This window comes from Notolabrus celidotus, chromosome 14, assembly GCF_009762535.1.
Source record: "Notolabrus celidotus isolate fNotCel1 chromosome 14, fNotCel1.pri, whole genome shotgun sequence".
In the NCBI taxonomy this organism is placed as follows: domain Eukaryota; kingdom Metazoa; phylum Chordata; class Actinopteri; order Labriformes; family Labridae; genus Notolabrus; species Notolabrus celidotus.
In genome coordinates, this window is record NC_048285.1 from 18,280,434 (window position 1) to 18,294,483 (window position 14,050).

A 14,050-nucleotide genomic window follows, 5' to 3' on the forward strand; every position below is an offset into this window, starting at 1 on the left:
AGCAGAAGGTGAGAGGCCGGGGAAAAGGCGTCCTCCTTTTGACCTGGAAAAGGAATTTATTACTCTCCCAGACACTTTTAGCGTTTTCCATCAGGGATTTGAGCTGGATGGGGGGACCGACAGTTGCAGATTTACTTACCCCAGTCTACCCCACATTCTCATCTTCTCTGTTATTGGTTGTTTCCTGACCCCCGGGGTTTCCAGATGGGTTTCATAGTGTCTCAAATCTGCCTTCCTCCCTCTAACTTGTCTGGCAACCATTTATGTATTAGCTGCTCTATTATTTAATCCCTGTTGTCTTTTTTCTATTAGTCGGTTCATACTCACAGATTTTCTCATGTCTCTGTTTTGACCATAAACATTAGTATTGATTGCTTTGCCAGAGCAAATACAATATAACAATACATTTGTCAGCATTATTTTATTTTTGCACATTGAGGTGATAGAGGCTGCTAAGCTTTTCATCCAGCTTGATTTTTCGGAGCATCATCGCAGAGCGGGCGAAGACTCTCTGAGTCTTTCACACTGGTAATCCTCTTACCAGTCCGTGCCGATGCACACACAAACAGTCTCACAAAAAAATCCCAAATGTGAGCACAAACACACACCAACACATTCAACCGGAAAAAAGGAATTTGAATTTGTATTGCAATAGAAGGTTCTTTTCTTTACATTCATGGAAATATGGAGTTGCAGCTGAGCCCTGTCTTCTGTCTACGCCACCTCTGAGATAAAATTCTTGTCCTGGAGGCAGAAATTTGGTGTTTCCATCTGGGAGTCACTAATTTATTCACCCATATCTTTAATTCTCTGCTGCCACTCCCTGCTCTGCTCTGAGAGGTTTCACTTTGAAAGAACTGAACCTTAGAGCATTAACATCTCTGCTTCCTCTGCATGTGTATGTATGCACCTGTGTGTGCCCTCTCTTGGTATGACTTTGCCCCAGCAGGGGTTTGCAGGATGCATGTGCACTGAAAGGCTGTTATCGAGCGTCAGAAAGCCAAGACAGCTGAGTAGCTCCTGGCTCGGCGCTGCGGACGTCTACTGAAAGCCTTGACCCACTTCCAAGTCTCCCTCCACCTCCCCCCCTGTCTCCCCCCAAACGTGCTGCATACTGAAGCAGCTCTTCCACAATCTGCTGAGCTGCACCAAAGCTCTGCATGCAGATGCCGGGAAGAGGGGGTGTGTCTCTTTTCGTCTGATAAATAATTGTGTGCATGTGTGTGTGCTACAGGGTTACATGTGTGTGCATGTGCAGGTACAAGCCCTTGGGCAAAGTCACTGAGGCTGGTAAGTTGAATACAAGTAGTGAAGGACACATTTATGGATTCAGCAGAAGCAGCAGCTCTCTAACATTTTAAATTGTAAAGTGTCGTCTTGTCTTGTAAATGAAAATGTAAAAATGTAAATGAACAGATTTCTTACCTGGCCTAAAGAAAGAGTGACATATGTTTTTGGAAATGAACATATTGACGATAATTTCTTTGGTTACTCCTGCAAGCCAAACATACTAAACAGCTTTGAATACTTCGCACGAGTATGCAAAGGGAATCCATAATTGTCTTATCAAAGACAGAAACTGTGAAATAGGCAGTGTCAATAAAAGGAAAAACATTAAGGTAAATGTTAGTTAAATAATTGGGTAAATTATTGAACTCAAGCCTTTAAAACACACAATATTAAATACAATTCAAAGCAAGCTGATCTTGTTTTAAGCTGCCCTAATCATAGACTACTCCAGACTGCTGTTTGGAGAGAAGCTCCATTGGGAGACAGTGTAGACACTCACTTAGACATAGACACAGAGATTTATACAGATTAGAAACAAAGGCATACAAGCCTGCAAGCACGCAAACACAAGTGCACTAACTCCCACATACAGAAATGCTTTTAACATAAGCATGGGGATTAGCACACATGTTGATTTATGGCCACATGCTGAGCAAATGTGCCTACTTAGCTACCATGACATGCAAACACATTCTCATGAAAATGCTGAAATGTAAAAATTTTCTGATTCAAATGAAGATCAGTTAGGAGCTAACTAGTTTACTCTGTTACGATTTTTGGTGTGTTCAGCGGATCGAGCTTGAGCTACATGATACTTTGCGTGCAATTAACTAAACATAGACTGATACACAAGCAGATATAGTATTTAAAAATGATGATAATGAAAAAGTATGTAAATGTTGCAAAGGAAATTCAAGTGTGTGTTTGCCAACTCCCTTTCCACACAATCTCTTCCTCACCATCTTATTCCCTCCTGTCTATCTGCAACTCTGTCATCCCCCTTTAACTCCATCAGCATCTGATGTCTATCTGGCTGACATCACTCTGGACTTTTAGAGCGGCTTTGCAATTGAACTCTAGTGACAGATGGGCAGACCAGACAGCGCTCTACAGACTAACAAGTCTGATATACAGCTCAGTAGCTACCAGAGTGTGCAGAAAGTGGATGATTAAGTAGAAAAGGTAGAGTTGATCGTAAAACATGGGAAAAAATCTAAATATAGACAGTACAGGTTAATTTTGAACATTGTTTTTGTCAACAGATTGACTTTAAATATTTGAATATGGTATCCATAGATCCATTGGAAAGCATGTTGTTGTAGTACTCCTTGTAATTTTCCTTCTTTCTATCTTCCTATGTTTTTAAGAGGCCCGTCATAGTTGTATGTTTTTGAGTGATCCCATCCGTCTATTTTTACCTCTGCTGTGGTGGTGAGTGTTAGTTCTACTATGGGATGTATTATTACTGTGAAAACTATAATTGCATGTCCACCAGGGTGTCATTAGGGGGCTAAAAGTACAGCTTACAAAGTGTGGTACATCATAAGATAGCATGATGTCCTGTCAACACAATAACACCTCTAATTGAAGAGCACTTATTTTTAGGACCTGGAGCTTTTTTAGCTGTTGGTTTAGTGTCATACTGATGACTTCTAGTCCTGTGTTTTCTGCCCACTAATAATTGTTGATTTAGTATCTCAAGTTTTGACCAATAGTAGCAGAAATAAAAGTATTTAACTCTTAGAACTTTTACCATCTGATTGCTAATCCACTTACGATGATGTTAGGTCATACAGTATAACTGGATATGTACGAGCCACTCATTTTCATTGTTATTTAATTGTACAAAAAAAAAGGAGAAATTATAGATCCATAGTAGCTCTCCTGTTAATGGATCTCTTCCTGTGTTTTTTCCTCCTGTCAGATGCTGTGAGTGCAGCGCCTCGCTGTCACACTGGTATTATGAAAAAGATGGACGGCTCTTCTGCAAGAAGGACTACTGGGCCAAATTTGGGGAGCTGTGCCATGGCTGCAATGACCCGATCACCACAGGCCTCATCATGGTAAGAGCATCCATTGCTGACTCTCATCTCTCACCACCATCACCTCCAAGGGCCTTTGTTTGCTGATGAAGCTCTGGTTGCAATGAGGAGATATGACACCCACAGCATGCACATCTGAGTACATACAATTACAGCCTCACCAGTAGGTGTGTGTCAACCTACACAATGCATGTAGGATCTGTGCCAGACCTGTAACTGACCCTGAGGTCTTTGTCCGATTGTTTTACACACCACCAGTGAAAGTTGGAGCTGTTGTTGTGACACAGGAGAGCAGACAGGTTCATGTGGTCAAAGCAAATGAAATGCATACAAACAAAGGAGTGAGCCTCTGCTGATAAGTGCTGCTGCATTATAGAGAAAACAAGATACAGGAAATAAAGGAGAGTTATGTTTCTATTTGTGTGATGGTGATTGAATCACACACATTCAAGGCTTGAAGAAACATATGAATACTGTATGTCTGCAGTAATGAAATATGTTTTCTGTATGTGTCTTAGGATACTGCCAATGCAAAGCCAGCAGCAGCTCAAAAGTATGGAAGTGAAGCAGTGTTTCAAGGCCTGTAGTCTATTTTATGTGCCTGTGTGTTAGTCCCCCAGCTCTAAATGAACTCCACTCTGCTGAGGTCGTTAGAAACATGCAGCTGAGGCTGTGTTGGTGCTGATTAGGCAGCAAAGTGCAATTTTTAGGGATCTGCTTGTTAAGCTGCCTCAAGAACAAATGTCAGGCCATCGCCTGGAATGTGGGCAAGGGGAAATTATCCACAGGACACACTTTCCTTGTAGAAGGATTCATTATCAGCTGCTGACAAAATGTTTAAGAGCCTTGTTGAAGTGCGGTGTAGCATTAGATATCTCAACGTGTTTCAAAATATTACATAATCATTAGCACTCAGCTTTGAAATCAAGGTTTAATTTTAAACAAAAGATTATAGATTGTATTCTTCTTATAAATTGTGGCTGTTACAAAATGTCTTGTGACTAGTTGAGGCAATAACTGCATCTGAAACCACCCAAAAACCAAACCTCTGGACTTAATCAATAATTCACAGGCTGTTTGTGGACGGGGGAAAACAGGTCAAAATAAAAAGCTGAGTTCATTCACTGCACATAAAGAATCTTCTTTGACACATTTGCCTCCTGGACAGATCAGCCGCTGGCAGGTCATGTGTCATGGCCACGATGAACAGAAATCATTCATGGCTTGGCCTTTCTCTGCATCTCTGAGCGTGTGTGCATGTGCGCTTGAGTGTGTATTTTATCATTTACACAGCCTTCAGACAGCTTGCTCTTTGCTGTGCAATCTCAGTAATGAAACATGGAGGAGACTGTAAAGTGAATTAGGTGGAGAGATGGCTACACTGCCTCTCCTCTTCTTTCTCCTTCTCTGGTTTATTACTCCTTCTATGGCAAACACTCTGATTGACTGACTCTGCAGGTACACTTTAGCAAATTTGAGACTGGTCAGCCAAAACGGCTTGAATTGCAAGGATGGCTGGGCCATTTGTACCAATGTGTAGACCTGAAAACCAAGGTCATCTCCCTCTATTAGTGCCACACCCAGGATGAAAGAGAAGTCTGCTTCAGTCCAGTGAAGTCAGAGTCACTTTGTGTGGATTAGCAGCAAATCTCCAACTTACTTTTAACATCACTGATGGCACTGCCCCTGAAAAAGCTGCTGTAGCAGTTACTAAAAACACCTCTCGTTCCAGATGAAGGTATGAGTCAGAGCCTGCAGCAAGAAAAGTTGTACTTATGGTCAGCCTGACACAAACAAGAAGCTGTAAGGGCATTTTAAGGGATTTCTACTCTTTGATTACTACCACCAAGGAGGTCATTATGATGCTATGATTGTCTCTTAGTTTGACAGTTATAGCCTAATGACTTTTAGGAAACAAAACAGTTATTTGTTTTTTGTGTGGTTCAGTGGCCAGATTTCTCATCAACAACTCTCTTGATCCAGTATTGTACAACACTCTTTCGGACAGGTTGTGGAACTTAGAGCATTATGTTGCTCTATAGTGGACCAGGATTTAAGTTGTATAATGCATCTGCATAATTAACAATGTATGAGTTACTTTTTTTTTTTTTTTTTTTTTTATTTTAGTTATATTTTGGGGCATTTTTGCCTTTATTTGATAGCACAGCTGAAGAGAGACAGGAAGTGTGGGGAGTAGAGAGTGGGGGAAGACATGCAGTAAATGGTTGAGGATGGAATCGAACCTACGACCTCTGCGACGAGGGCTATAGCCTCTGTATATAGGGGCCGCGCTTTGACTCATGGGGCAATGGCGCCCCATGAGTTATTTTAAACGTGTGCCAACAGTGCAATAAACCCCCTAGTACAACACATGCAGTTTAAAGTGGAGCCATTTTTGCCAACTTCAAGAATTGTCCTTGAAAATGATAATCATGCTGATTTCATGCAGCAGTCTGATTGTATTGAGATGAGTAAGTGTGAAGTCTGAACACCTTCAATAAGAGACTATAGGACAGTATGTGCAGTTTCTTCTGTTTTTGCATTTTATAGCAACAGGAAATGTAAACTCAACAGGACAGATTGAGCTACAATCAGTGAGGGGGCGATGGCACCCCTGGTATATTCACTTTCTTTGGGTATGTTATTCACAACAGGTATTTATTTACACTTTTTTCTTTTTAATTTGTGTTTTGGGGCATTTTTGCCTTTATTGATAGGACAGCTGAAGGGAGACAGGAAACGTGGGGAGCAGAGAGTGGGGGAGGACATGCAGCAAATGGTCGCGACCAGGAGTGGAACCAGCGACCTCTGTGATGAGGGCTATAGCCTCTATATACTGGGCACGCTTAGACTGCTAGGCCCCCAGCACCCCGTTTTTACACTTTTTCATGTTGTTAACACATCACGTGACTTAGTTTGTTTTATGAAGCCTTCAGACTCCCTGGTTTGGATTTAACTGAAGACCTCTGTTCCTCTCCTTTAGTGTCCCCTATCAGGCTTTCCATCACATCTTCACTGAGAATATCAAGGAGACCAAAGAATATCAAGATTTGTGGAGAACTTTTAGAAATGAACCAACATGTGCGTTCAATGGCATTCTGTAGTCTTCTGGGTTCAGTTGGTTTCTGCCAGAGGACGTCACGCAGTTATTTACCACCTGACTCAAGCAGATTTATGTGCTGAATACTGAGTTCAGTGAAGCAATTGAATTTCCCCTCGACCACCTCTCCTTCACTCTGTCTGTCCAGCACCGCTCCCCTTGGCAGACGAATGTGCAGTATCTCCACACGCACTTCAGACTCAGTTGGGCTTCCTGCAAACAGCTCGGGGCAGAGTGCCAGCCGATGGGAGCATGGCCAGACATCGACCTGGGCTTGTTAAATGTGCAGAGTTTGGGAGAAGCGTCTAGTTTGTTTTATCTTTCAGATCAACATTGATCTCATAGACTGTATTAAACGTGGACGTAGACTTAATGACGTCACTCATTGGATTCTGAGGAGATGGAGCCCAGGTGTTCTGAAAGCAGCCTGAGTCAGTCAAGGTTCTGGACCCATCTGTAATTTCTTGTTTTGTTGATAGACAAAAATATAACGCTGGGGTGGAGTTCACAGTTTGACTGTTTTTTCCTCTTAGCATAAAGATACATATTTTGAGTGTTTTGGGATTACTTTGGGAGACATATAGGAAACATGTTAGTGCAAATTTATGATTGAAAAGGCTAGTTTGTATCACAAAGTCAGGCTCAACTGTCAGCCATTGGCGGCAAGAGACAAGAGGCCATATATTTTGAATGCAGGGAAAAAGTCACACACTTTTGAATAACTGTCCCACTTTGGGATGGGCATTTCAAGCTAAAATTCTATTAGATAATCACTGGCATCTATTCAGCAATTATTCGTAATTGATTTGAGTCTTTCAGTGTGTTTTTTGTAGGGTCCAGCCCTCTGACTGCGGGTTTGAAAGGTTAAGTAGAGACAACAGCTCCTAACACACTTGTTGCACCCCAAGCGTAGATAGTAAAAGTAAACACTCCTTGGGATACCCGTCCCGTTAACGGTCCGTTTGTGGGGCAGTCGTGTTAACCAGTGGCGGGACCAGGGGCCTCATGTACAAAGACTTGCATGGATTTCCTACTGAAACATGGCGTACACTCAAATCCAGAAAATGTCATACACACAAAAATATCCAGATGTATGATTCTGTGTGCAAGGATCAACAGCTGTAGAATCGTGCGTATGCCAGCCATGATGTTGGCGCGAGTTACAGAACATTTCCACGGTCATTTCACTCTTGATACATCTGAACTTTGCTGTGAAAAAGAGCATATGCCACGTTTTTGTGCGTACGCACCCTTTATACATGAGGCCCCAGGTGCTGCTAGTAGCGGGCACTGGCACGTCTACCTATCCCTCATGTCCTCATACTGTATGTTAACATTTACAGCCATGCTCAGTCTCTTCGATTATCTCCATTTCTAAATCTCACACCACTACACTCCAGCACTTGTCACTAATGTTTTCTTCTCCTTTTGCTATTTAATGAAGTTAGCATTCTTCTTCTTCTGTAACTAAATGCGGTTAGCAAGCAGCTTTAAAGGCGCCCTACAGCCACTGTCTGGCAGGAATACCGGATTAAAACCAGGCACCGGTGAAAACAATGACAAATTGTACTTTTAAAATGAGATGATATTCGCATTAACTCTTTGATTTTTTTAATAAGTAAAGAATATGCGAGCAATCAAACATCATGTTCAGTATTCATATAAAAAAACCCGAAAGTTTATATGTAAAGGAAAAAAGAAAGCTCAAATTGAAGTTCAAATCCTTTCTTTTTCACCTACTTGCATATTTTTAAAGATTGTGACTGAATAGGTGTCTGTCAGAAACTTGTTTTAATTGAGGAGATGTTGTTAAGATACAGAGTCTTAGAAACACAGCCATTCATTTAGTCATAGAAGGGCGTAAGATTATATGTTGCTGTCACGGCGAGTGCTTAGCACATGTTAAAAGTGATTCCAAGGGTTTCAGGTTATTTCAAATTGAGGTTACAGATAATCAGTTTCAATGGATGTCACTATTTTTGGATCAGTTGTCAGAAAACGTAGATACTGTAAGTCAAGATTCTTCCACATGTTAGTTGAAGTTCTAGTTGTACATTCAGTTTATTTTTCTTGCTGCAACAAACTCCCAATGGTTCATTGGAAGTTGGCTAACCATGTGAATCACAAATTTGCTATTTTTATTGTGTAACAGTGAAGACTGAGGGAGTGTCTTTGTTTCTTATTTGTTTTTTATTGTTTCAGGGAAGGAGAAATTGAAAAAGAAAGATTGGCAGTTCCCCTGAAATCACAAGTTCTTCTAAGACTCTGAGGGACTTTTCCATCATGTTTGTAGCCTTGTGAAATTTAGATCTCACAATCTGAAGGTTATATCCCATGCCCTACCTCCACCCTCATACCATTTCTGAAGGGTATATGGCAGATTTGTGTTCCTTGACTTTATTATATTTGGACTATATGACTAATATACATTGACCTTTGAGGTTAGTATTAGGAAACAGTGATATTTTTCTGGGAAAGTCCCAGATTCACAGTAAACTTTATCAGCCCCCTCTGGTGTGAGGTCACTCTGTGGTTGAGTGTGAGTCTGCTGTTAGTTTTAGGAACCGGCTGATGATTTTTTTTGTCTCTAAGTGAAGACAGATGTGTGTAATAAGTGTTGGGTAATATTTTTTGATAAGATGTTGTTGCTGTTCAAGAAGTTGTGCTGTTGTTTTCTTAGCAACAGGATTAGCTGCTGGTGATCTCATCGCTGACGTTGTACGCAGTGGTCAATCTGGTCTTGACACAGCTCTCTGTCACCGTGGGGAAAATTGTTTTGCATCACCTTTCTGATAAGAGAGAGTTGTCTTATTTGTTTAAATGTCTCTTAAAGGTCAGAGGTCAGAGCCACATACAAAGAGCTGTCCTTATGTAGCCGATGGAGCCTCTGTGTCTTGCTCAAGGGCACTCCAGATGACTTAATTGCTCCATGCTGTGACTGACGCTTCAACTTCAGGACTTGTGTTGATCATCTGCTCAATATTGCAATCAATATAAACACTAACATATAAAAGCTTTCATTAAACTGACATTTGATCTTCACTGAAGTGTTTTTTGGCACTTGGTAGATGTTTCCTCTTTCCACTGAGGGAACAGTGACGAAAGCAGCGTCCTCTGTGGGCTGAAATCCCCTCAGTTACCCCACCGTGGGTTGCTTGGTTTCACTTTCTGTCTAACTTCAAGCTGGTTCCATTAAACTCAACCACACTGTGTTAACCATGAAGTCACTGATACACTTTTCATTGCTAATACTAAAACATAGTTTGAATCTTTCAAGTGAGCCTGTATGGGGGTCACTTTGACTCTTTGGGAGAATGACAAAGCAGCTACACCATCAGTATTTTATATTAAAAATGGTCAACTGACTACTTGTGAAAAGTGGCACACACAATACATTTAGAATCATCCCCCAAATATCAGCTCAGCACAGCATTTTAGACTCTCATACACTCTCATTTTGCCTTAGCAGTCTAATTTTTTAGCCAAAACAGACAGAACTTCATTTGAAACAGGCATTCATCTTTCTGCAAAGTTTTCAGCTGCTAGGAGGAATTTCTACTCTCGAAAAAATGCATTTCTACACCTTATTTTTAGTAGTTGTCATTAAAAACAGAGAGAGAGAGAGAGGCTGTATGAGTCCGAGCTCCAGACCCGAGTAAAGCTCATTCTCATTTTCGTGATTACTCGCTCTATTTTTGACCTGCACATGAGCTATGATTAATCCATGCACTACATAAAACATGGATGTAGTCTCTGTGAAATCACCCTTTAGTATCTGAAAAGGCATCCTGAAGCTTGAAGATGGTGGTGACTATATTGGAAATGCAACTAACTTTCAGCTTATCTAAAAACAGTGGAAGAGGAGGAGTTGAAGCTATCGTCCAACAGCCTGGCTAACAGTTACAGCACACCCACTTCTCATTCAAATCGCCACAAATGTATGCTGAACTCTTAGCCTAGTTATAAAAATGGATGTGCTAAAGAGACTTATTGAAGACACCGTTTAACTGTATACATGGGGTCTAAGTGAGTTTCCTTGTCTTTTGGAGCCAGCCTTAAGTGGACTCTTGGGGAACTGCAATTTTTAACACTTCGTATTGTTGTTTTATTTTGTAACACTGGAGCTTGCTACTTGGTTTAAGCCAGTGTTTTTCAACCTTTTTTGAGCCAAGGCACATTTCATACATTAAAAAAATCCTGAGTCACACCACCAACCAAAAGTTTTACAAAATGACACATTTAGTCTCTCAATATATTAATCTATTTATCTGAGAGAGGGACTTTGGCTACTTCTTTCACTGTGTCAGGGCAAAGCATCTTATTTACAATAGCTTTTGCAGGTAGTATTATTGTCCCTGCCACAGTGTGTGGCTTTCTTAATTTGGCTAAGAGTTCAGCTACTAAGTAGCTAGCTTTGAGAGCTCTCGCAGTCACCGTTGTAGTTTTTCTCAACCACCCCTATTACGCTCTTCATCCGGGTTAGAATTTTGTCCAGGGCCCAGTTTGGAGTTTCATTTTTCCTTTTTGAATATTTATCCATCGCTTTTGTACGTCTACGTCTTGTCACATACACCTCACACGCATCAATAATTCTATTGTCTTAAATTAACAAGGTCATAAGTGTGCTTCATTGCCACCCAGTGCGTGGGGAGCGCAGGTCAGTACATGGACGAGGACTGAATTACTCCGCCAGTCACTACACTGCAGGCACAGACACACTACATGGCAAATTATTTGCAGGATATGAATAATACTTTTTTGGAATAACTAAGTGAAATTTGATAATGTCCCACGGCACACCTGACGATCTGTCACGGCACACTAGTGTGCCACGGCACAGTGGTTGAAAATCACTGGTTTAAGCACATAAAACATTCTGAGAAATGATAGAAACAGTAATTGTTCATGGTGAAGACAATAATGAACACAAAAAGAAAAAGAAAAATAGCAAAAGTGTGTTTTTATTAGATGTGAGCAGTGGGAAAACCAATATTATAGTAAAGTCAATAAGTGAATCAAAGCTGAAGACAGATCTCTGTGGATTATTGAAGTGCACAACTGGTCATTCAAACTTAATTGTTGTTAAATTATTAGCTAATCAAAGAATGCTGCTGGCAGAGAGTTTTTCCCTGGTGCAGCTTCACTCCCACGGTAACTTAATCAGGTTTTCTCTACCAGACGTCTCTCTCTGTCTAACCATCTATTAATATCTGCACAGTCAGAACAGGCCCTCCAGCACTGGTCCGTAGTGTGGGAGTGGTCCACACTTGGCATGCAGAACATATTTTAGGGGCAAAGTGAGATAACAGGGCTAGGACACAGTCAAGGCTGGAGAGAGAAAGGGTGACGCAACAGCACTGATAAACCTGAGAGGAGAGATTGTTAATGAAGAAAGGAAGGACGAGGTGAGGAAAAGTTGGTGTATACTAACGTTAAACGACACACAAGTAATCAAAAGTATCTTCACTTCACTTCTACTGGATCCTGTCTTAGAAGGTCCTTTGTTCCTGCAGCAGTCAGATTTTTTAATGAACACTTGTAGCCATGAATCTGACCCATAGCTGTTAATTAGGCCTCAAATGGTGTGACTGTGTTATTTGTTTATTTGTCGTCTTTTTGTGACTGTACTGTCTTATTGTTTGTGGATTCTGTGAACAGACCCTTATGGCATATGAAATTCCCCCACAGGGGTTCAATAAAGTTCTCTAATCTAATCTAATCTGTTTCTGTGTTAAAAATTGAAATTTGGGCCTTTTTTTAGTTGCATTTTTATTTTGTGAAAAAAATAAGGGAGGTGCACACATTTACAAAAAATTGTTTTGAAGAAGTCACAATGAGAAAGACAAAGTTTATAATAAAAGTCTTGTATGTAGTGTTTTAGTCATTTTTAAATAAATGTCATACATCAAAATTAGCTGCTTTTCTCTAGTTTGATGTTTTCAGTTGGTTTTGGATTGGGATGTGGTGAAAGTTTAGAGTTTGAATACATCAAGAAGCATCTCTGGCATCTTGTCATTAATTTTAGATTTTTTTTTTTTACTTTACTGTTGATTAGTTAGTCAAAAAAAAAATGAAGGTAATGACCAAGTAGCTCTAATCAGGAAATAATCAGAAGAACAAACAACAAGCACACAGTTTATACTGGAAATTAACTTTTACATGCTTGGAAAAATTTCATTCAGCCTTTATTTCACTTCAAAATAACAAGTCAATGAAATTTTAAAACATAAACAAATTAGCTAAGGAACATTAGTCCTGCACATAATGTCCCATAAGTCACTTTCGCTGGTTTTGAAATGTGATTTGCAGGAATAGGAGCAGCATGGGAGAAGAGGAGGAGGAGTGAGGAATTTACTAAAGACACAGGGGGTGGGGGTGGGGAGGTGTGTGTGTGTGTGTGTGTGTGGTTGAAGCAGCTGGGTGGCGCGTGTGCAAGAGTGGGCAGGGCCAAACAGGAAACGATGAGGTCATAGCAAAAGTGAGAGAGAGGAGGAGGAAGGCAGGGTGGATGGGAGGAGGGAGAGCTGGTGGGGGGGGTGTGACACTGATTCAGAGATGAGCTCAGCTGCAGAGGCGTGGGCTGCTCTCTCTCTCCTCCCTCCTCCCCCTGTAGCTCCGTCTCTCCGGCCGGCTTGGCTTGGCCGCTGCCAGTGTTTTGTTGTGACAGCGGGGGAATCGCCTGCTTCAGTAGAATGAACTGAAAGAGCGAGAGGAGTCGCCGGCTCTTGCTGACATGGTGGGAGACCTGTTTTTCTGGAGCTTCTGCTGTCTCAGGCTGTGGAAGAAGGAGAAGAAGGTGAGGCTGCTGCTGATGATGGGGGGTTACTGGGGCTATGAGGGGTGATGCACAGTAGAGCAAGAGCTACAAGGTGGTAGAGGAGCAGAGGGTGTCATAGGGAGGAGGTTTTTAGTATGCTTCTTCAAAAACTCTCTCCATCTTCATGTCTTTCATTTGAAATCTGAATCTAAGGCATGATTCAGGATCCTGCCATATTTTGTGTGTCATTTTAAACTGGGTCAGTGCATCGCCGGGCCAATCTGTTCCTCTTTCTCCGTGCAGCGCTCCAGTTTTTTCTTTTTTTCATGTCATGAAAAACTGATGAGCCATGGCACGTGTCCTATTTTTAGAGACAATTCTTCTCCGGATAAAAGTCGTGTTTGAAACTGTGTGAGTGCGCACATTCAGAGACGGACAACAGTTGTCAAGCCTGATAACTGGGTTACTGCAACTGTGTTATTTTTATTTACCACCTTCATGCAAGCCACAGCACAGACAAACCGAGAGGAAGGAAGAGGCTGAATACATGTAAAGCATTTGTAAAGCTGAGGCCTGTGTACATACTGTGGTACTGTACTGTTTGTAGCTGAAGGGGGTTTCCATTCAGAGAGCATCAATGTGGCCCTCTGTTTTCTCTCTCAGGCTTTCTGTGTAATTGTGTTTGGCTAAATGATATCTACAGTGGGAAGTCTAAAGAGAGTCAGTATCATGTCATGTCTTCCATTGAATTTATTTCTGATGCAGCCTTGATGGCAGCAGGAATCATCTAAGCCATTTTGTGTTTTCAGTTTGTCTTGAAGCTTAAGGAATTCCCTTTGACACATATTTGTGATCTGACCC

The 14,050-nt window shown here is 41.2% G+C and overlaps 1 protein-coding gene across 3 annotated transcripts in view; it reads left to right on the plus strand.

Annotated features, from left to right (window-relative positions):
- Positions 1-14,050, plus strand: part of limk1a (LIM domain kinase 1a) — a 47,874-nt gene that overhangs the window by 16,644 nt on the left and 17,180 nt on the right. For 2 of the 3 annotated variants that reach the window (XM_034700687.1, XM_034700688.1), the window contains one exon: positions 3,215-3,353. In XM_034700687.1, the coding sequence (XP_034556578.1) occupies positions 3,215-3,353 (139 nt within the window). Of the gene's footprint in view, positions 1-3,214; positions 3,354-12,919; positions 13,229-14,050 lie in introns of those variants that run through there. The other variant, XM_034700689.1, reaches the window with a different exon arrangement.